The sequence below is a fragment of the Ctenocephalides felis genome, unplaced genomic scaffold, assembly GCF_003426905.1.
Source record: "Ctenocephalides felis isolate EL2017-DRISC unplaced genomic scaffold, ASM342690v1 CF-g0.4_SCAFFOLD_01886, whole genome shotgun sequence".
NCBI lineage: Eukaryota > Metazoa > Arthropoda > Insecta > Siphonaptera > Pulicidae > Ctenocephalides > Ctenocephalides felis.
The window spans coordinates 108,042,453-108,064,407 of record NW_020538040.1 but is presented as its reverse complement, the minus strand read 5'-3'; the positions used below and the strand labels follow the sequence as shown (position 1 = coordinate 108,064,407).

Below are 21,955 nucleotides of genomic sequence, written 5' to 3'. Positions count from 1 at the left end.
TATGAATAATTTTACTTAAACACATTTTAACGCAGATTGACAAAATTCTAAACCTGAATCTCCTTTGATTCCAATCCTTTTTACTAATCCTTAACAATTCACTTTCCAATTGGAATTTTTTTAACCTTTATACCTAACTCACTATTGCTTAACATACCTGTCAAGAGACTATTCCGGATCCACAACTGCAGGGATCAACCTTTTAGAAGCATGCGATAAGATCAAAATTGCATACGCAATTATTATATCTAATTGGAATCTTTCAACCCTTGAACTGTCACTTGAGACGCGTTCCAGCAAATTATTCAGGGGAAGGAAGGTACTGCGCGTGTTGTGACCAATGAAACAAACAATAGTGTGGTGAATTTTGCAACAACAAAACTTTGTGTACTAATAACTAACATGGATATATACCATATCATACAAATCAATGCATAAACTATGTTATCTTGAGACTTTAAACACGAAACCTGTGAGTGTCACCAATAGACATTATAAACAATAGTGAATTCATAAACTGTGTCATCACAAGACTTTAATCATTACTAGAATTTAAGTGGTAATAAAATCAATCATTTTTACATATTATTATAACTAATTAATCTTAATCATTCTTATACATTTTCATTGTAACTTTACTATAACACTTTCAACATTGCTTTATGAAGATCACATCTTATACATCTAACTAAAATTAAATACATTATATTTCTACAAACAAATTCTAAACTAGTGATTATTTTCCATTAAGTGGTGTGTTATTTCAGGTCTGATATAGCCTTTTTGATAATTAATTATATCTAGTCCTTCGAGGTAATAAAGTGTCCGTGTGTGGTGATTTTTTAATTGACTTTTTTTATAAACATTGCGCCGGGCGTCTTCATATTCGGTAGAATGAACTTAAATGTGGACGAAAAGTTTAACACTTTTTTTCAAATTACAAAGAAACGGCTCGGCAGATCGGCTCACAAAACTGACAAACTATAGTCCTCATTGAGATACATCAAATGGCTTTTAAATTTCTGAAAATGGTTCAGGCGTTTTTGAGAAAACGTCGAGCAAAGGTCTAATTTTGACAAATGCTAAAAGAACGATACTAATTTTTCAAACTTTGAAGAATTTTTAAAATTAAATGACTTGTCGTAGGTCCGTAATATTTTAGTATGATTACCAAGACTATGATACCGTCAAAAAAATCATAAAAATCGTCGACTTTATTACAAGAAAACGGCCCGGCCGATCTTTACCAAAAACAAATCAGCACGATTCCCAACCAATATCTATTGAACGGTTTTTGTGTTTTCAAAAACGATTCAGAATTGCGGGCTAGAACGCGAACGAAAAGTTTTTCACTTTTTTGCGATTTACAAAGAAACGGCCCGGACGATCGTCGCACAAAACTCAGAAACGCTAGTCTTCATCGAGATACATCGAATACTTTTAAATTTTTGAAATCGGTCCAGCTGTTTTTGAGAAAACGTTGATTTACGGCAAAAATTCTGTTTACATACACATACACACACATACATACTTTTTCCATATTTGGTCTCATTCGATTCAGAATGGCTTGAAACCTCGAGAAAACATAAAATTCGGGAAGTTAAAAATGTCATTTGGCGGTCAAAAATATTTATTGGACTTATGCACATCAAATTATCAGATATTATATAGAGATATTCATAATGTCTACATAATTTGTGTATTTTTTTTTGTTCCGTACCAAGATTTGTAATTACGGTGCAGGAAGTACCAGCAATTTGACTTAAGGCATGATGCCATGCGCGCCACTAGTTATAATTTTTGACCGCTGAATGGCATTTATTTAACTTTCCGTAGGGTAGTTATAGTAATAGGACGAAAATCGAAAACGAATTTTTTTGCACGGATCAACCGATTTGAATGGATTAAAAAACATTCGATTCCTAATAATAGAGAGATGTGCTGATTAGTTTTTCGCAAAAGCTGGTCCAGTTGTTATAGAGATATTGAGCAAAAAATGCAGAAAATAAAAATCGAGTGTTTGAGAGAACAGAGCATCCGATTTGAATGATCTAAAAAACATTCAATTCGTAATGATGGTGATTAGTTTTTGACAAAGGTAGGTCCAGCCATTTTGAAGTTACGGAGCTAAATGTAGAAAAAATGGCAGTTTTTGAGAGAATTAAACATCCGATTTGAATGATTCAAAAATCTTACCGTTTGTGTTGGCAAAACAATTGCATTTGGAAAAAAAATTATTAATTTTTTTTTCAAATTTCTTTTTTTGTATATCGAAACTAATTCAGATTTTAATTTTAATTCTCGCTAAAGTTCTAAAGCTCACTTATATACTTTGAATAGATAATTTTAGCTTTGCAATTCAGTTTATATAATACTAATAAATATTAGACAACGTTACAGTATTTATAATAATCTATTCGAAAACGTTTAATATACTCCGAACATTTTGTTACGGTACAGGAACTTCTATCAATTTGCCTTAAGACACGATCCCATACACAACAAGTTATTTCTTTATTGAGAATCCATAACCGCTGGACCTGTCTTTCAAAAATTTATACAATTTTTTGTTTAATTAATACAAATGAAAAGTTTTTTGAATTATTCAAATCGGACGCAAGTTATAGTAATCGCAATAAAATCGAAAATAAAATTTCTAGCGTGTCTTTACGTTTCAAAGATTTCTGAACATTTTGGCATACCTTAGAAAGAACGGATGTATGTGTGTTTGTGTATGTGTGTCTGTGTATGCGGATATAAATTTTTGTCGACGATTTTGGGATCACTGATCAACCAATTTGAATAATACAAAGGATTCGATTCGTATTATTAAGAAGACGTGCTGATTAGCTTTTGGCAAAGGCAGCCCTAGCCGTTGCGAAGTTACGGGAAAAAAGAGTCAAAAATCTTAATTCAGTTGTTGAGAGATCGGAACGTCCGATTTGGTAAATTCAAAAAACATTTCATTTGTATTGACTAAACAAAGAACTGTTTATATATTTGAAAAAGCAGGTCCAGCGGTTATAAACTCTCATAAAAAAGACCTTTTGGGAAAAAGATACAAATGTTCATTAAACATATGCATATCAAATTATCAGATATTTTATAGAGATTTCAATAATTTTTTCTATTCCTCAAATATTTAATTACGGTACGGGAAGTGTTGTGCCTTAAGGCACGATGCCATGCACCACTATTTTTTTCATAAAATTGTGAGTTTTTTAAAAGTCGTTTGTACTAAAATTGTGGTATGCTCTAGAATCCATCAAGATCTCTTGAACCAAGTTAATTCTAGATGGAATACGATTAATTTTAATTTTGGTGGAAATGACACTCCTAAAACTATTCGATTTAAATGATAAAACATTGTATTTGTCTTTTATTAGCTCACTCAATTTACACCCAGAAGACCCATAACACTTATTATTAAAGTACTTATTTTAAAGCTTATTTCGAGCACTATAAAACTCCATGGAATGTATAAAATGTAACATTTTGCCGCTAGATTGCTTTAAATACAACAATTGAATCTCGAACAAAATAAAATACGACTTCGCTCTTTTATATCTTTTTATCTTAATATTGTTCCTAGGACACTTTATAAAACACCGGTTTATTAAGATTTTAATTGATATAATTTTTTTCATTACATGATTTTGGAGTAATGTATATTTTCGGAAATATTTACAAAAAAAACTATAAAAAATGCCAAAAAGAAACGAATTTCTAGTAGCCAGTAACTTGAAAAGTACTTGAAAAACATTATGAAATATTTTTTTTTTATATTTAGTTCTTCTATTCGACGTTATTTCGAAAAAAAAATACACCACAGAGTCATCCCCGCCCTGGTGGTGGCGGCAAAATCTAAATTATTTGCACTTTTGGAATCGAGAGTAAAAGGAACCTAATTCGAAAATTTCATGCAAATTAGAGCACAGTAAAAAATTCAAACCCAAAACGCTCTATTCACAGGAGTAAATATTCCGTATCCAAAGCAAAACAAATGAATTTTTGACATGAATTGACTTTTGCATGGTCAGTGATGGTCAGTCAGATTTATTATAGTACAGTACCTATCTTCATTTTGAGTAGATGATCAGAAAAATAATTAAGGTAACGTTCAGAGTACCAATTTGTTATTGGTTTGTTATCTATAGTACGTATAAGTTTTATGTCTAAGAAACTTATGGAGTTTATTGTCTCCAATTCAAGTGTAAATTTTAATTTTGTATTGACGTTATTAAATTGACCAATTATCATAGTGACATCATCACTAGGGATACAAGTGATACTTCAACCAGTTTACAAACAACACACATATTACACACTGTCTATTTGTGATTTTTAACTTCCCGTAGGGTAATTGTAATGGGCCGAAAATCGAAATTGAAAATTTTTACATTTCTCGACGTTTTGAAGGTTTCTGAACATTTTGGCATACCTCAGAAATAATGGATGTGTGTTTGTGGGTGTGTGAATGTATGTTTGGATAAAAATTTTCGGTCACGTTTTCGGGCGCACGGATCAACCGATTTAAATGGTTCAAAAAACATTCAATTCTTATTGATGGGGAGATGTGCAAGTTCAGCAGTTACGGAGATGAAGAGCAAAGAGTGCAGAAAATAGAAATCAAGTTTTTGAGAGAACGGGGCATCCGATTTAAAAGATCTAAAAAACATTCAATTATTAATGATTGGAAAAAGTGTTTATTACTTTTTGACAAAGGCAGGCCCAGCTATTTTGAAGATACGGAGCTAAATGTGCAAAAACTGGCGGTTTTTGAGAGAACTGTGGCGGAATGAAAATGTTCTTGACAGATGTCAGTTGATTGACGCCAATGTGATTACAAAACTACATAGCATGTTTTTGGCTACTCTGATGCGAATGTGGCATCTAGCAAGCTGTAGCTAGATTATTGTTTTCACTATCGTAAAATGATTCTCTCGGTTTTTAATCAGCGATCAATTGTTGGGCTAATAAATTGATATCAAAATTTATATGATATGAGTTTTGTTGTAAATTGAGTTATCAATAAACTCACATTATCATCGAGTCTACAACAGTTAATTGCGGTTTCATTTCTAAATATTATTTATTAATATTAAATGGCTCACTTATGCCATAACTGGTGACTCCGTACATGAGAAGTGAAATCGTTTAGCAAGAGACATACACAACGTCCTAGTACCCATAATTGGTGACATCGGACTAAGAAAGAAAAGCACGTGTCAGTTACAAACAAATTTACAAAGGTAAATTATACGAATTTTTTCAAAGATGTCGACTCGATCTACGTTCATCAATGATGAAACAGCGCTGATCGATCTGGGTCACGAGGCGTTCTTTAACACGAGCAGTCCACGTGTTTCTGAACATGACAGTTATGCTGAGCAATACAATACAGCAGCATTTAATAATCACAGTCTCACTCCATTCAAAGGAGATTCGCCAGACCTGTGGTTCTTAGTCATTGAATTTGAGTTTCAGTCTGTCAAGATCAGGAGCGACGATACTAAGTACACGGCAGTACTTAAAGCCATAGACTTTGAAACACTGCGCCTCATTCAAGATGTCCTCCGTAATCCTCCAAAGACGGACAAATACAAACACATTAAGAAAACTATATTAAGAAGAATATCTGAATCCAGAGGTAAGCAGATTGGCAAGCTGTTAAAAAACTTATCTCTAGGTGAGAAGAAACCATCACAGCTCCTACGAGAGATGATGGATTTGGCCAAGGGAGAGGTCAGTGAAGACATCATAATGAAATTGTGGTCAGAGCACCTGCCACACCACATTCGGCCCCAATTGATAGTTTCTCGTCATCTTGGTCCGGAAGCTCTGGCGGAAGTAGCCGATGTTTTGGTCGATCACTGTGCGCCCACATCATATGTGATGTCCACAGCACACAAGCCTTCAGTGGAACAGAGACTGGACCGTCATGAAACCCTGCTTATGTCATGCATCCAAAAACTCAATGAACTAAGGGCAATGTTAAACACTGAAAGGCAAAATAATGATCAGCAGGAATCAAAACACAATCGGTCAAGACCAAGAAGTGGTTCTCGACATAGGTCCAGAACACCTTCTCGTGGAGCAGTTTGCTACTTTCATTACAGATTCAGTGAGACGGCCACAAAGTGTGTGGAGCCCTGCCTGCTCAAATTGTTAAACCGTTCGGAAAACTGACTTCACCGTCATTAATTGGAGCTTGCAATGACGCCGAAATAAATTCTGTTTGTCCTGAGCTCCGCCTACATATATCAGACAGAAAGACTTCAATCCAATTCCTTATAGATTCAGGATCAGTTTTATCCATTTTTATAAGCTAGTTTTATTTGCAGCAAACTCCAGCAGAATTTCCATATATGGCAAGAGAACTCTGGAGCTGGATCTATCACTACGCAGAAGCTTTAACTGGCAGTTTGTTGTTGCCGATGTAGCCACAGTCATTATAGGAGCCGATTTCCTAAGCAACTACAATCTCTTGATAGACTTGAAGGGCAGAAGATTGATTGATTCGACCACAGGCCTTACCTCTGATGGAAAGGTACTCAAGGCACAACAAGTCAACATCTCCACTGTCAACCCGGCAGAGCCTTTCAAGGAATTACTAGCACAATACATTGCAATAACAAAGCCGCAGGTAACCACCAATATTAAATCATGTCATTTTTCTCACAGGATAACCACAACAGGTCCACCATTAGCTACCAGATTCAGGAAGATCTTCGGAGAAAAGGCTGTTGCAGCTAGGTCCAAAATACAAGATCTCCTGAATAGGGGCATTTTGAGGCCTTCCAACAGTCCATGGGCAAGCCCTATTTACATGGTTCCAAAGAAGAATGGCACATTCAGACTGTGTGGAGATTATAGGAGGCTGAACGCAAACACGCTGCCCGACAGGTATCCTCCACCCTTAATACAAGATGTGTTTAATACTCTGCATCAGAAAGCAGTATTTTCTACAATAGACCTAGAAAAATCCTACCACCAAGTACCCATGTATAAAGAGGATATCAAAAAGACTGCAATTATCACACCATGGGGACTCTTCGAGTATCTACGCATGCCATTTGGTCTCAAAAACGCCGCCCAGACATTCCAGAGGTTTATCAATCACATCTTCCAAGATTTCAATTTTGTTTTTATTTATATAGACGACATCCTGGTAATGTCCACTGACATGAATGAGCACCGTCATCATCTTCAAATGGTTTTTGAGAGGCTACAGGAGTATTCACTCACAATCAACTTAGAAAAATGCGTTTTTGGTAAAGATGAAGTAAACTTTCTCGGTTACAAGCTGAGTGCAGCAGGATATTCTCCTTCACCAGACAGAGTTGAGAAAATCGTTAATTATCCAAAACCTTCGACAGTTATTGAACTCCGAAGATTTTTGGGCATGGAAAATTATTATCGTAAGTCAATACCCAAGGCAGCAAGTATACAATCACCCTTAAACAGTTACTTACGAAGTGCAGTGAAGAAAGACAAAACTCCAATATTTTGGAACCCAGAATCTCTTAAGGCTTTTGATGACATAAAGAAAGCACTTGCAAACGCTGCATTACTCCACTATCCAGCTGTTTCAACAAACATCTGCTTAGTAACCGACGCATCTACAACAGCCATTGGAGCAACTTTGGAGCAGAAAGAAAATGGTGCGTGGCACCCTATAGGTTTCTTTTCCAGAAAGCTCACATCTACTGAACAGCGATATTCAACTTATGATCGCGAGCTACTAGCCATCTTCACGGCCTTAAAGTATTTTAAATATCTGCTAGAAGGAAGGCACTTTGTAATCAAGACAGACCACAAGCCAATCACACATGCTTTTCAACAGAAATTAGAAAAAGCATCAGATCGTCAGCGACGGCAGCTGGAATACATTCCACAGTTTTCCACTGATATCATATATGTGAAGGGTGAACAGAACGTGGTTGCTGATTCCTTGTCAAGGATTAATTCCATTCAAGTGACTTCAAAGTTAACTGCAGAAGAAATTTCGAATGAACAGAGAAAGGACGTTGAAATGCAGACTATATTAAATGGCAATACTTCTCTGAACCTACATAAATTGTCATTAGCCATCCAGTTTTTTGCCACACTCAAGATAATTTTGTGAAGCCCTACCGTCCGCAAAGTATTCGCAGAACTGCTTGTGACACGATACAAGGAAATTCACAACCAAGCACATCACAAGAATGTAAACCACATCACTTGGAGTTAACGATGGATCCTCCAAGAAAGATTAATATTAAAAAAATCTTCTTCAAATTATAACAATTTATTTATTTATTTATTACGGATACTTCATTTTCAAAAATTCGAAAAAGAAATTTTTTATATATCTTTACGTTTCAAAACCTTCTGAACATTTTGGCAAACCTTAGAAAAAATGGATGTATGTGTGTGTGTATATGTGTGTGTATGTGTGTGTGTTTATGTGTGTGTGCGTGTATGTGTGTGTGCGGATACAAATTTTCGTCGACGATTTCGGGAACACGGATGAAGCGATTTGAATAATTCAAAAAACATTTGATTTGTATTGATAAGGAGACGTGCTGATTAGTTTTTGGCGAAGGCAGGTCTAGCCGTTTCGAAGATATGGGGCAAAAAATGCGAAAAACAGTAACTCAGTTTTTAAGAGATCGGAGCGTCCGATTTCAATAATTCAAAAAACATTTCACTTTTATTAACAAGATGAAGAACTGGTCAAATTTTCATGAAGGCAGGCAGGTCTAGCGGTTTCAAAGATCTAGTAAAAAAAGTAAAAAAATTGCCATTTGGCGGACAAAAATGATCGTTAGACATATACACATCAAATTATCAGATATTTTATAGAGGTTTTAACAATAAGTATAAATTTTGTTTACATTCCTATGGGCTCCGTGCCAATGTTCATGCGTTAGACGGCGACGCGGCGCTTACGCGTTTCGATATTTCATCTCTATGCAGTTAAAGCAGTACAATTGCTTTAAAAAAAAGTTAAGAATTTTCAGAATATTTCAAACTTTATTTTTCTTCAAAAAGTTTTTTTTTTCAAAAAAAGAAAATTTTTGCCAAAAATGTCTAGTTTCTCAAAAATCTAATTTTTTCAGATAATTTTTTTTCAAAAATGTTAATCTTTTAAAAAAAATAATTTTTGGTACGGAAAGTTCCAGCAATTTGCCTTAAGGCACGATGCCATGCGCCCCACTTGTTTTATTTTTAGATTCCACTGAATGAAGGCTAGGATTAGAGCCGAAACGTATAGAGGCAAAATAAATTTTTGAAAGAAATTCATGTTTTTTATAATTGTTATGCCCGATTACTAGACTTTGTTAATACATATGTCAACATCAAATTTAGAATCATACAATGGATACAAACGGATGTATGTGTGTGTATGTCCTATGCATTCATAAACCATACATACGATCACTTTGAAAATTTGAGATACTGTTAGGTATAATCCCGGACATTTTTTGCATATTTTGATTAAAACCTAGTGATAAGGATTGATCACCTCATTTTTTTAATTCCTTTTTTTTTTTTATATGGCTTATATAAAAAACACATATTATAACAGTAAATTTTCACCCCTTTACAACAAACCTCTATTTATTACGAATTATTATAGTTATTACATAAATTTTTATCTTTATTTCAGCCAATGAACCTTTTTAAATGAATTTTATAGGTTCACAAAGTGTTCTTTCAAATACGTAAATCAGTTTTTGTCTAGGGCTCGCCCGTAGGTAAGCGGTGTTGTGCACCCCTGGGCTAACAACAATTTATGTTGTGGATCCGTTGCCAACAATTATGTTGCCTCACACCAACGATGTCAACAATTAAAATTAGGTTCTTCTGCTGCTTAACATAAACTTTACCACTGTGAAATATTTAATTAAACATCTGAAGACATTTATTAATATTTAATTCATTACTTGGTTACACTTATTACACAATTGATATTTTGAATAAGAGTGATGTGAACTGTTTGGCTTCTAGTCAACAAATAAGCACCGATCGGTAGTCTCTCGGCTTTTTATAATCTCCGATGGTGACGCAATTATTCTTCCAGAAAAATACGTTAAAATGACTCACTCCTATTTACTTTAGACGTAGTTTTGTGGTTTGTTATCGAAGAAAACCGTTACAGGCTTGTATACAATGTTACTTATCTGCAATACTTTGTTGCGTACAATATTGCAAGCTTCGTCATACCAATTGCGTTATTCATATTGACTATTACATCGAATTTATAATATTATTCATAACTATTGTAAAGGGTGAATACCACAACACCTCACCCGCCGAAAAAACGCGCGCCCTCGTGCGTTCACAAAAGAAAGCATTTCGGGTGCTTCAAAAAAAATGTTTGTGCTCATGCTATTACATTGTACAGATTTCTTATAATTACTTGTTTGGATATAATTAATATAATGTTGAAGTTCATATAATATTTCAAATACATTTTTTCTCTTCATGAAATTTCGAAAAATTTAAAAAAATGTTAATTAAAAAAAATTTCAAAAATTGTATTTATTGTAGAACAATATCATGAATTTACAATTAAGCATAATTTTATTTCAATAATAATATTTTTCAAAATTTCATGATTACAGTTGAGTTATATAACATCTTTATAATATTTCAAAATATGACATTTCATTGATTAATAATAATATAAACAGTTTTACAATGATTATCATGACTTATAATATAACAATGTTCTTTTTTTTTCTTAAAAATTATTGATTTCATTTACATTGTAAATTTTTAATATTTGTGAAAAAAGTTTGAGAATCTTTGGTTGTGACAATTTTATTTTAATTCATTTGTTTTTTTATCTCTTTCTAACATTTAATTCATATATTTCTTTGTTAACTTAACTTGTTGTCTCTTTTTGACAATTGGAATTTTTATTTCATTTTTGGTTTTATAAATTTCAATTCGTAAAAAAAAATCGTTGTCAGTTTGCATGTCCTTTGTCGTTGATCCGTATGATCCGTCCTGTACCATTCGTCTCAACAACTCTGTATGCATCTTTAAATAGAGGCATCAGTTTTTTGGATTTGCTTGCATAAGGATTTTTGTCCGTTAATAATTCTAAATTGTCGACTTTGAATGTCCGTTGTGGTTTTAAGTACTTGTCGTAGGATTTCTTTGATTTTGTTTGTTGATAAGGATGTTTGTTAGTAGTTGTGACTACCTCTGGTTCTTCAACTTTTTTGATTGCCTCGTTTGTTTGAAATTCTGAACTTTTGTTTGTCAAATCTTTGTCTGTTTTTCTGTTTCTTGGGTACGTTTCGTGCTTTTGTGCAATTTGTGGGTCGTTTGAAATTTTATCTTTCTGGTCTTTTTCGTTATTTGATGTTGTTAAAATTGGAACGTTTTTGTCATGTGTTTCTTTGGTTTTATCTTTGTCTTTTAATTTCTGTTCTTCGTTTTTTGAATCTTGGTCGTTGATTGGTTTTGTGCAAAAAGTTTTGTTTTCTATTTGTAACGAAATATTTTTGTTTTTGAAATTTATCTCCTTTTCGTCAGTTTTATTTATTGAAAATGAACTGAAAAATTGTGCATTTAGTTCGCGTACTGTAATTGTTTCGTTTTCTGATGTTGTTGGTTTTGGATCTTGGGTTTGGGAATTTGTGGTTTGTTGTTTTTCTTCACTGTTTGACATACACTGAGTATGTGCGTTTGTTGCATTTTCTGCATGTGTGTGCTAATAGTTACACTTTTGTCTGTGTTCGTTGGTAGGGGTAATAAAAGTTTTTGACATGTTAAAATTATTTCGATTTGTATTAAAATTTCTTCTATTTGGGTTTCTACACTCAAAAATTAAATGACCTGGTTTTTTACAATAGTTACAAAACTTTTGGTTCATATTATTTGAATTAGCATTATTCTTTTTATTTAAGAAACATTGTGGAGCAATATGACCACGTTTTTTGCAAATGTAACATATTATATTATTATTTTGATTATTTCTGATATTTGACGAATTTTGACAAGCTTCTTCTTGCAAAGCGAAGTCAATAGCATCTTTAATATCAGAAAATCGACAACATTTTACTAAAGTTTTTAACGGTTCTCTTAAGCCATTTTCAAAAACTTTTACACCTACTTGTTCGAATGTCACTTGTGTCGTTGTTGCATAGTCATGTCCTACTCTAATTACGTTTGAATAATGAATTTGTCGTAGAATTTCTTCAATTCTGTTTCCAAAACTTTTTACTGTTTCGTTGTATTTTCGTTTTAAATTATTTAATTCAATTAATAAACTAGAAATGGGTCGTTTTACAACATATTCTTTAGCTAAATAACATTTTAAATCTTCCCACGTTTCAAAATTAATAAATTGGATCTTTGCAAAAATCTGTGGGTCTAATTTTAATTTTATAACTGTAAGCAATTTTTCCGCTTCTGATGGACTCAAATTCACCGATAATGCATCGCAAGCAGTAATAAATGAAGGAAGCATTGAAGGTTCCCCATTGAAATTCGGAAATAAAGCGATAGCAGTTTGAATATTTAATTTACCTTCGCGCGACATATCTACTGGTTCATTCATTTTTGAAAAAAAATATGTGTAAAACTACTAAAACAGAAGCGCAAAAATTTACAAAAATATGTTAAAAATAAGCTTACTGACAATGAGTTGTAATCCTTTCTTAATTAAATATCCTTTTGGTTCACTCGAATTCACAATCACTTAAACTTTTGTAACCTTGAACAATGATTTTATAACACTTTTTTATAACACTTTTTATTTTATTTTTCACCTTTGACTTTTCACTTGTAAATATAACACTTTGAACTTCTTGATTTTTTCTTTCTTGATTTATATTATCTTCTTTCTCTTCTTTGTTTCTTGATTATTAATTTGATTTTCTTGTTTCTTCTTGTTACGATTTTTCTCTTTTCTTACTTCTTGATTTTTGGAGTCTTCACTTTGTAATTTCAATAATATTTCCACTTCAGTAAAGCTTCTTACTGTTTTTTGAATCTAATTATTGGCTATACTTCGGCGTATTTTTCCAAATATCCGTTTTCCAAGTATGCAATAATTCTATGTTCAAAACATGTTATGGTAAATAATGTAGCATTTTTAAAAAAAAAAAAAAATTAAAGCAGAATCCCACACTGCCACCAATTAATGTTATGGCAATCCCAACGCTGCCAGCAAATAATGTTGTGCACCCCTGGGCTAACAACAATTTATGTTGTGGATCCGTTGCCAACAATTATGTTGCCTCACACCAACGATGTCAACAATTAAAATTAGGTTCTTCTGCTGCTTAACATAAACTTTACCACTGTGAAATATTTAATTAAACATCTGAAGACATTTATTAATATTTAATTCATTACTTGGTTACACTTATTACACAATTGATATTTTGAATAAGAGTGATGTGAACTGTTTGGCTTCTAGTCAACAAATAAGCACCGATCGGTAGTCTCTCGGCTTTTTATAATCTCCGATGGTGACGCAATTATTCTTCCAGAAAAATACGTTAAAATGACTCACTCCTATTTACTTTAGACGTAGTTTTGTGGTTTGTTATCGAAGAAAACCGTTACAGGCTTGTATACAATGTTGCTAATCTGCAATACTTTGTTGCGTACAATATTGCAAGCTTCGTCATACCAATTGCGTTATTCATATTGACTATTACATCGAATTTATAATATTATTTATAACTATTGTAAAGGGTGAATACCACAACAGCGGTTAAGAGCGACGGGATCTGAATCAGAGGTCCCAGGTTCGATACCCACTTCGAGCAGCCTGTTGTCAGGCAGCAGTGACAACGATTTTCACTTTTAAATATAGATAGCAATATATTTCTAAGTAAAAATAGCCCTTGCCCGGCATTGCTGCACCAATAAAAAGTCAGCCCTATTAGATTAAATCTAATAACAAAAATCATCAAATATGGGTGGATTAACCATTGGGTTACCATCTAAAAAATACGAAGAAACGAAAGGAAAGTTCTTGTTTGACCTCTGAGCAGGTAACATCGACAAGTTTTAAGAGAATATGTATATAAAAAAGTTACGTAATGGAATCCGGCCAATGTGGGCAAGAAGGTGGGCGTCCGCCCGACTGTTCAACAAAATGTTTGGTAATCGGTGAAACAATTGCAACGGCAAAGAATACGATAAATGATAGTTATGATAATTAAATGTTAATGAGTGAAATTAGTGAAGAAGAATTAGAATTACATGATAACTCAAACAAAAATTCTAATAGCAACATGAGTGAGGAAGATGTAATTAAGAACAGATTATTACATAAGTATAAAAAACATAAAAAAAATCCGCAACACCGGATAGTAAAGATAAAGAAAAAACAGTAATAAAAATAAAACAATTAAATAAAATAATAAATTAAAAATAATGTAGTAATTGGCAAACGTGCAATCAAACTTAGAAAAACCGAAAATATTATACATACTGCGAGAATAATAACAATGACATGGCGTCTAAGATAACAAATAATAGTGATATATCAAAATATAATAATATTAATGAAACAAGTAATAAAAAAATTAATATGGTATCGAATTCTTATGGTCAAAAATTAAGTAGTGTTATGGAATTTGATGAGTGCGATAAGGATTTGAGTGAGTTAACAATCTATGCAAACAATAAAAAATGACCAATGGTAATATTAATGCGGGGTCAAGTAATACCGAAATAAATATTCAGAATGCTAAAACGTTACATGATTTTCACGATAACGTAATGCAATATGATGATTGTGGTAAGGACTTGAGGGAAGTAACAAAATATAATAACAAGGTAGAAACTAAGTCTACTAATGAAAAAATCAATGCGGAAACGACGAATAATGAAATAATCATTCAGAAAAATGGAATGATGCATGACAATTACGAACATAATAATATACGATATGACAGTTACGATAAAGATAAATTACCATATATAATATACGTAGAATCTTATAATACAAACATAGGAAGTCTGCATCCTATGACACTTAGAATAAAAATTACGATACATAGCCAAATATAAAAACAAATCTGAAAGAAGTTGGAGTAATTGGCAAAAATAAAGTGAAATTGATTCTAAGTGAAGGTGTGAAAGCTAACAGACTATTAGACGATGATTTTTTCAAATCGAATAATCTAAGAGCGTATATCTCCAAATATTTAACGGTGTGGACTGGAATCATTTTTGACGTTGATAGCAAATTATCTGAGGAAGAAATTTTAGATGTCATCGAATCCGAGTATTCGATAGTGGGAGTAAAATGTATAATATCAAAAATAAGAAAATCATAGGACATACAAATCTCAATGTGTTAAACTCACATTTAAAGGGACAAAATAGCGATCCACTCTGTTAAATGCCCAGTAACACCATTTGTGAAAAAAGTAATCCAGTGCCACAAATGTTGGAGATTCGGACACGTTCCTGATCAATGTCGAGAAAAGGTAAGATGTCTAAAATGCGCAGAAAATCATGCCTTACAAGAATGCATAAATACAGACGATTTAAATGCTGCTTGTGTTATAGTAAACATGCAGCATATAACAAGGAATGCCCATTATTTATTAAATATAAGAAAATATATGCAAAAACGGCAACACAGAACTTAGCTTTTTACAAAGCAAGATCAATTGTAAAAAACAACAAATATGCCACAATAACCAGAGCTAACCTAACTAATCTAAGCAAAAAAATCTCTAATCAAAGGGTGAAACAAGTAAAAGGAAGAAGGTACATACGCATAAGGAAGATATTAGAGAAAGATATCAATTAGTCACAAGGAAAGAAGTTGTTGGCAAAGACAAAGAGAAAGAAGAACATGTGGATAAATTTCTGAATATATTTATCAAACAAGTTAAAAAACACTACAAACCTAATGATGAAGGCATCAACAAAATGATAAGAGAAATATTGAATAGAACGGGTAGTGAGAAAGATATAGACAATAATAGGAGAAATTGAGGTTAATGAGCGCATGAAAGATGTGCAAAAGAAAATTATATAATCACAATTACAAGTTATTTTATTGAAACTAATATTCTACAATTCAACTGTAGGTTTTTTATACATAACAAAAGGTGTATTGAACATGTTTTATTTGAAAACAAAATACATATTGCTACATTTTCTGCAACATGGTTAAAGAGCAATAGGAAATTTTTGCTCACAGGATATAAGATTATGAGCAGTGGCAGAAAGGATGGTAAACGAGGTATTAGCTATTAATACGGGAACAATTGATGTAAATAAATTTTAAATATCTGGGGTGGAAATTTGTGTAGGAAAACATCAACTATCTATAATTGCGGTATGTATTGTACCAAACTACTCTATGTCTGTTAGTCAATTGAATGGTTTATTAAGTCAGATATCCAAAATTTTCTTGACTTGTGGTGACTTTAACGCACATCATATGGCATGGGGGATAAATTGGAATGATAAGATTGGCAATAATTTATTGGAAGTTATTAATGACAATAATTTAATTATTTTAAATGATGGGAATCGGACCTTAAAATTTAAGAATAATTCGACAGTGGTAGACGTTACATTGTGTAACACGAAGTGGCATATAAAATTGTATGGAATGTCAGGGAAGATTCTCTTGGATCTGTTCATTATCCAATCGTTATGCAACTAAGAGAAACACCCATTATAAATAGAACTAGGCAATATTGGAATTGTAAAGCTGCCGACTAGATAAAATATCAAAAAGCAATCGAGCATTACTCAAATGATTTTAAAGTAAATAACCCAGTTATTGCTTACACAAAATTTATGAACATAATCAATATTGCAGCGGAGAAAAGTAAAAAATATGTTACAATATTAAACACTTTAAACCTATTTGATGGAATCATGAGTACGATGAACTAATTAGAAATAGAAAACACGCAGAAAAAACTATAGGCAGAAATCTAACTTCAATAATTATTTAATATGTAAAAATATTAATGCTGAAATCAGAACGATATTCAGCAGAAAGAAGAGAGATAGTGAGAAAGAATTTAAAACGATCAAATGTTTGAAAAAATATATAGAACCTGAAAGTTTCCAAGAAAATATTAATCCGAATAAGATTGATAATATTATTGATTATTATGTTTTAGCTAGTGTTAGAAATAATTATTTCAATGTGGATAAAAAGTTTTATGGACGCAAAACATTCCTATTAGTGAAATCTTTCACATTGTGGGGATTGGGAATTGCTTTAATTAAAAGTACCGATACCGCACAAGGTATGGATGGAATATTTTATTCTAAGCCCATAAACTTGTCAATGGTGGCAAAAGAGATTTTGCTAAAATTGTTTAATAAAGTATGGACAAATCCGAAAGTAATTGGGGCCTGGAATAAGTATATTGCAATTTTAATCAAAAAAGCTAATAATGATATGCGAATAAGATCTCCACGTATAGACCGATTTCTTTTGCATCTTGTGTTTCAAAGGTAAAAAATAGCGTGTTTAAAAGAAGACTGGAGTGGTGGAGTGAAAAATATGGAAAACTACCGAAAAGTCAATTTGGCTTTAGAAAGAGTATGGGAACACAGGATAGCTTAAGTAATTTTATTAGTGACTATCATTTATCCTTTGCGAAAAATAAGTATGTTGTGGCACTTTTTAGTTATATCAAGGGTGCATACGATCATACGATAATGTTTTATCTAAAACATTATCAGAAACTATGGCAAAGATTGGATTACCATATACTTTTATTAAGGCAGTTACTAATAATATCTTTGAAAGGAAAGTATATTTTAGAATCAATGGTAAAATAATTAGACCAAGGAAAATATATAAAGGGTATTTTAAGGCATTTAATATATGCGATATACGTGAGAGACATAGAAGGGATCTTAGAACCAGGAACAAAAATACTGCTGTATGCGGACGATGTGGTAATTTATGTAGAAAAATCAAGTCTGCAATAAGCTTGTGAGGTAATGAGTAGAATATTGATCTTTTTCATGAGTGGCTGGAAGAGAAAGGGCTGGGAATATCGGATGATAAAATTTCAATTTGTATTTATACAAGACACAGAAATGTTAATCATGTAGATAAGATAAATAGTAAATATAACATTAAAGTACAAACATATAACAAATTCTTAGGGGTTAAATTTGATCAAAAGTTATCATTCAAACACCACACAGATCATGTGATTAAAAAAGTAGAAAAAAGTATAAATATTTTGAGAATGGTACATGGTCGGGTTCACAGCCTATTACGTTCATGAACCTCTATAAAACACTAATAAGATCCATTTTTGTATATGGATGTATTGTATTTATTAATTCGATTCACAATAAAGTATTGGACAAAGTTCAATATAACTGTTTGAGAATATGAATGGGGGTAAAGCGCTCCACTCCCACTAATGCCCTGTTGGTGGAGAGTGGTGGGAAGCCTTTATAATTAAGACGACAGTTTATTTGTGATAAATTTATACTTAAAAAAATGATAATACAGGATAATCAAATTATTGCCAAAGTAGGTGAGGTTGCAATAGACAATACAATGTGTAATAACTGAAAAAATCGAAAAAAAAATCATGCCTAGTTAATATCAATTATACTAAACACCCATATTATAATATACATTATATGGATATAGCCAGCATTTCTGATAATGTTTTTAATATAAATATGTCAAAAATAAGAAGTTATAATTTAATTTACACTGATGAACATATAATTGATGATAAAGTAGGTGGTGCAATATATATGGAAAACTTGGACATTAAATTGGGCTATAAACTGCCCGATTTTGATTCAGTTTTTAATAGAGTTGAAGAGCACAAAATAATGAAGATCGTTATATTCATCGACAGTAAACATAGTATAGAAACCCTACTAGATTTATACAACAAAACTAAGCCATCAGATATATTATTCTATGAAGTGTGTTTTGATATTGATAGGCTAATAAGAGTAGGGTATAGCATTAAAATAATATAAATAATATGGATTAGGGCTTACTCAGGAATCAGAGGAAATGAAATAGCAGACAGAAGAGCAAAAAAAACAACAAAAAATGAATCATTATTGCATGTAGAAACATACAATGATTATGTAAAACAGTGTAAAAATAGAAATTTTAAAGAATGGCAAAAGAATGGACCGATCCAAATGAGACTAGAGGGGCCTATTATAGAATATGCAATCTAACAGTGGGAAGGAGAATGTGTCAAGAAAATTTCAAATTGAAGGATAGAAGACCCATAGTAACATTAACCAGATTAAGACTAAATCATGGAAGCTTTCCATCACACATGCATCGGATAGGAGTTGCATTTTCGAATGTATGTAGGTGTGGTGAATCCGTTGAAAGTAGATAACATTTAATATTGGAGTGTGGCCTGTTTGAGATGTACAGATAAGATATATTGAACAAGTTGCATGAGTGTAGTTGTATAGGAAAACCAATCAATTAAAAGTTACAATAATAAGAAATGTAAAATGTTATAGTATTTTGTTTAATTATTTTAGATTAAGTAGTATTAATATATAAGTTTTGTTTATATAATATTGTATGTGGCTATATTGATATTGAAGGCCAAATAAAACAAAACAAAACAAACAAAAAAAAGAATTTTATTAGCGATTTTTTGAGCTTATAATAATTCAAGTTTTACATAAAAATAATTTATTAACGGCTGTCCAACTCTAACACTTATTTTTAAATGTATTGGATCAATTTTTTTTATTACGAGTTAATTTTATGCGAGAATTACATGCATCCTCGATTTTCACATTCCTACCATACTTAGAAATTTCAGTAATCATTTTTAAACTGATCAATAACTGGTCAATTATCGTAACACTCTTTTAAATTAATATAAGTATATGATAAAGCTGGAGTTAGAGGGCCGCGGGTAAAAATGTCAACTTTAGTTTTCGTTATTGATTTGTTTTATGATATGCATTATTAGTTCTATCTTAGATTCATCTATAACGTTATATACACATATATTTAACGCAAATCGGATGATCCGAGCTCCCGAAAACATCAGAGAAAAATTGTATTTGCACATACGTACATATCACACGCATACATACAAACACACATACACCCAGTTTTGACAAAGTATGCCAAAATCATATTTTTAATTCAAAATAAGTCTATAAATTCGAATTATGAACTTGAATAACTTTAGAATTTTGAAAATTTCTTCTAATATGGCATAGTATTATGAAAGTAAGTATATTTGTCTTTACATCTTTTAATTTGTTAATATTATATCATGATGCAACATCGTACTTACTTGTATACAGTTTGAGCTGAAAGCATCAATGTGAGAATCATCAACAAAATTAATGCCATACAAGTTGATAACTCTAAGATTTGGCGTAGCTCCTTTGAGTTTGTGGACATTGATAACTTCATAAATTTCTTCCTCCTCTTCCTCAACTTTCTCATAAGTACCAATAAGATGTAAAATTTCAAGGCCATTAATGAAATTGTAAATTTTTCGCATAAAGCCTTCCATAAAAATGACCTCGGATAGACAGATGCACATATAACGCAGCTTAGTCGGAAATGCTTGCATTTCACTGAAATCGTGCAGTTGCATAGCTGAAAAGGTAACAAAATTATATCAATATTAAGTAATGAAAAAAGAATTGTAAAAGCAATATTCATATTAATGAGTAGGTAATACATAGCTCACATAATGTTTAAAAACATTTGAATATTACATGAAGGATAGAAACCACATTTTAAAACTGGAAAATATTTGTGATATCGAGCAATAATTGATTTGCTTGATAAATTATCACTTATTAACTTCCCGAAGGAGAAGTAAACAAATTCGATCCGCTAATTTTATGTTTTCTCGACGTTTCAAGCCATTCTGAATAGAGTAAGACTAACTTTGGAAAAACGATTTTCTAACGTTTTCTATAAAATGGCTAGACCGATTTCAAAAATTTAAAAGAAATTCGCTGTATCTCGATGAGGACTATCGTTTGTTAGTTTTGCGCTACGATCGGCCGAACCGTTTCTTTGTAAATTGCAGAACGGTAGATACCACAGTCTGATACAGTCTGAAATATTACGGCCTTACGACAACTCGTTTAACTTTAAAAATCCGTCAAAGTTTGCAAAAATTAGTATCGTTTTTTTGGCATTTGTCAAAATTAGAGTTTGATCGACGTTTTCTCAGAAACGCCTTAACCGATTTCAGAAATTTAAAAACCATTTGATGTATCTCAATGAGGACTATCATTTAACTTTAGTTTTATACGACAATCTGCCAAACCGTTTCTTTGTAATATGAAAAAAGTGTTAAACTTTACGTCCACATTTAAGCTCAAACTACCGAATCGATTTTAAAAAATCAAAAACTGTACGAAAGACATTAGTTGGGAATGATACTGATTAGTTTTAGGTGAAAATCTACTGAGTCGTTTTCTTGTAATGAACTGTTGAAAAAAAAAATTAAGCTGATTTTTATGGAACTTTTTTTGGCGATATATATCATGAAATCTTATAGAACTTACTAAAATATTACGGCCTTACGATAAGTAGTTTGAATCAAAGTTTGAGGAAATGAGTAGTTTTTTTGACGTTTGTTAAAATTAAAATTAGACGATTTACTTGGTATAACGATAGAGTACATGGTCTTAATGAACATACTAAACCCACTAAAGTCCTACGGAAACTGGTTCAATTATAAAAATTATTGATTTTTGAAAATTTGCTTCTAGAAAATACTCCGAGTTAATGTGTTCACTTGGAATACTTTTAATCACTCATAAATTAATTTAATAAATAAAATAAATAAATAAATAAGCCTTTTATTTCTTGCCTATTTACAAATTTTTATATCATGATTATACTAACCTAACATAAGCGTGTATATACAGAACATTATAGTAATATGTAATATTAATATTTATTATAGTTTAATATGTAATATTAATATTTATTATAGTAATATGT

General features: G+C 31.9%; 1 protein-coding gene across 2 annotated transcripts in view; it reads right to left on the bottom strand.

The window, feature by feature from the left end:
- The window catches only part of LOC113376836 (F-box/LRR-repeat protein 2), a 549,588-nt gene that overhangs the window by 153,064 nt on the left and 374,569 nt on the right, over positions 1-21,955 (bottom strand). For both annotated transcript variants that reach the window (XM_026616906.1, XM_026616905.1), the window contains exon 4: positions 20,277-20,587. In XM_026616906.1, the coding sequence (XP_026472691.1) occupies positions 20,277-20,587 (311 nt within the window). The remainder of the gene's footprint in view (positions 1-20,276; positions 20,588-21,955) is intronic.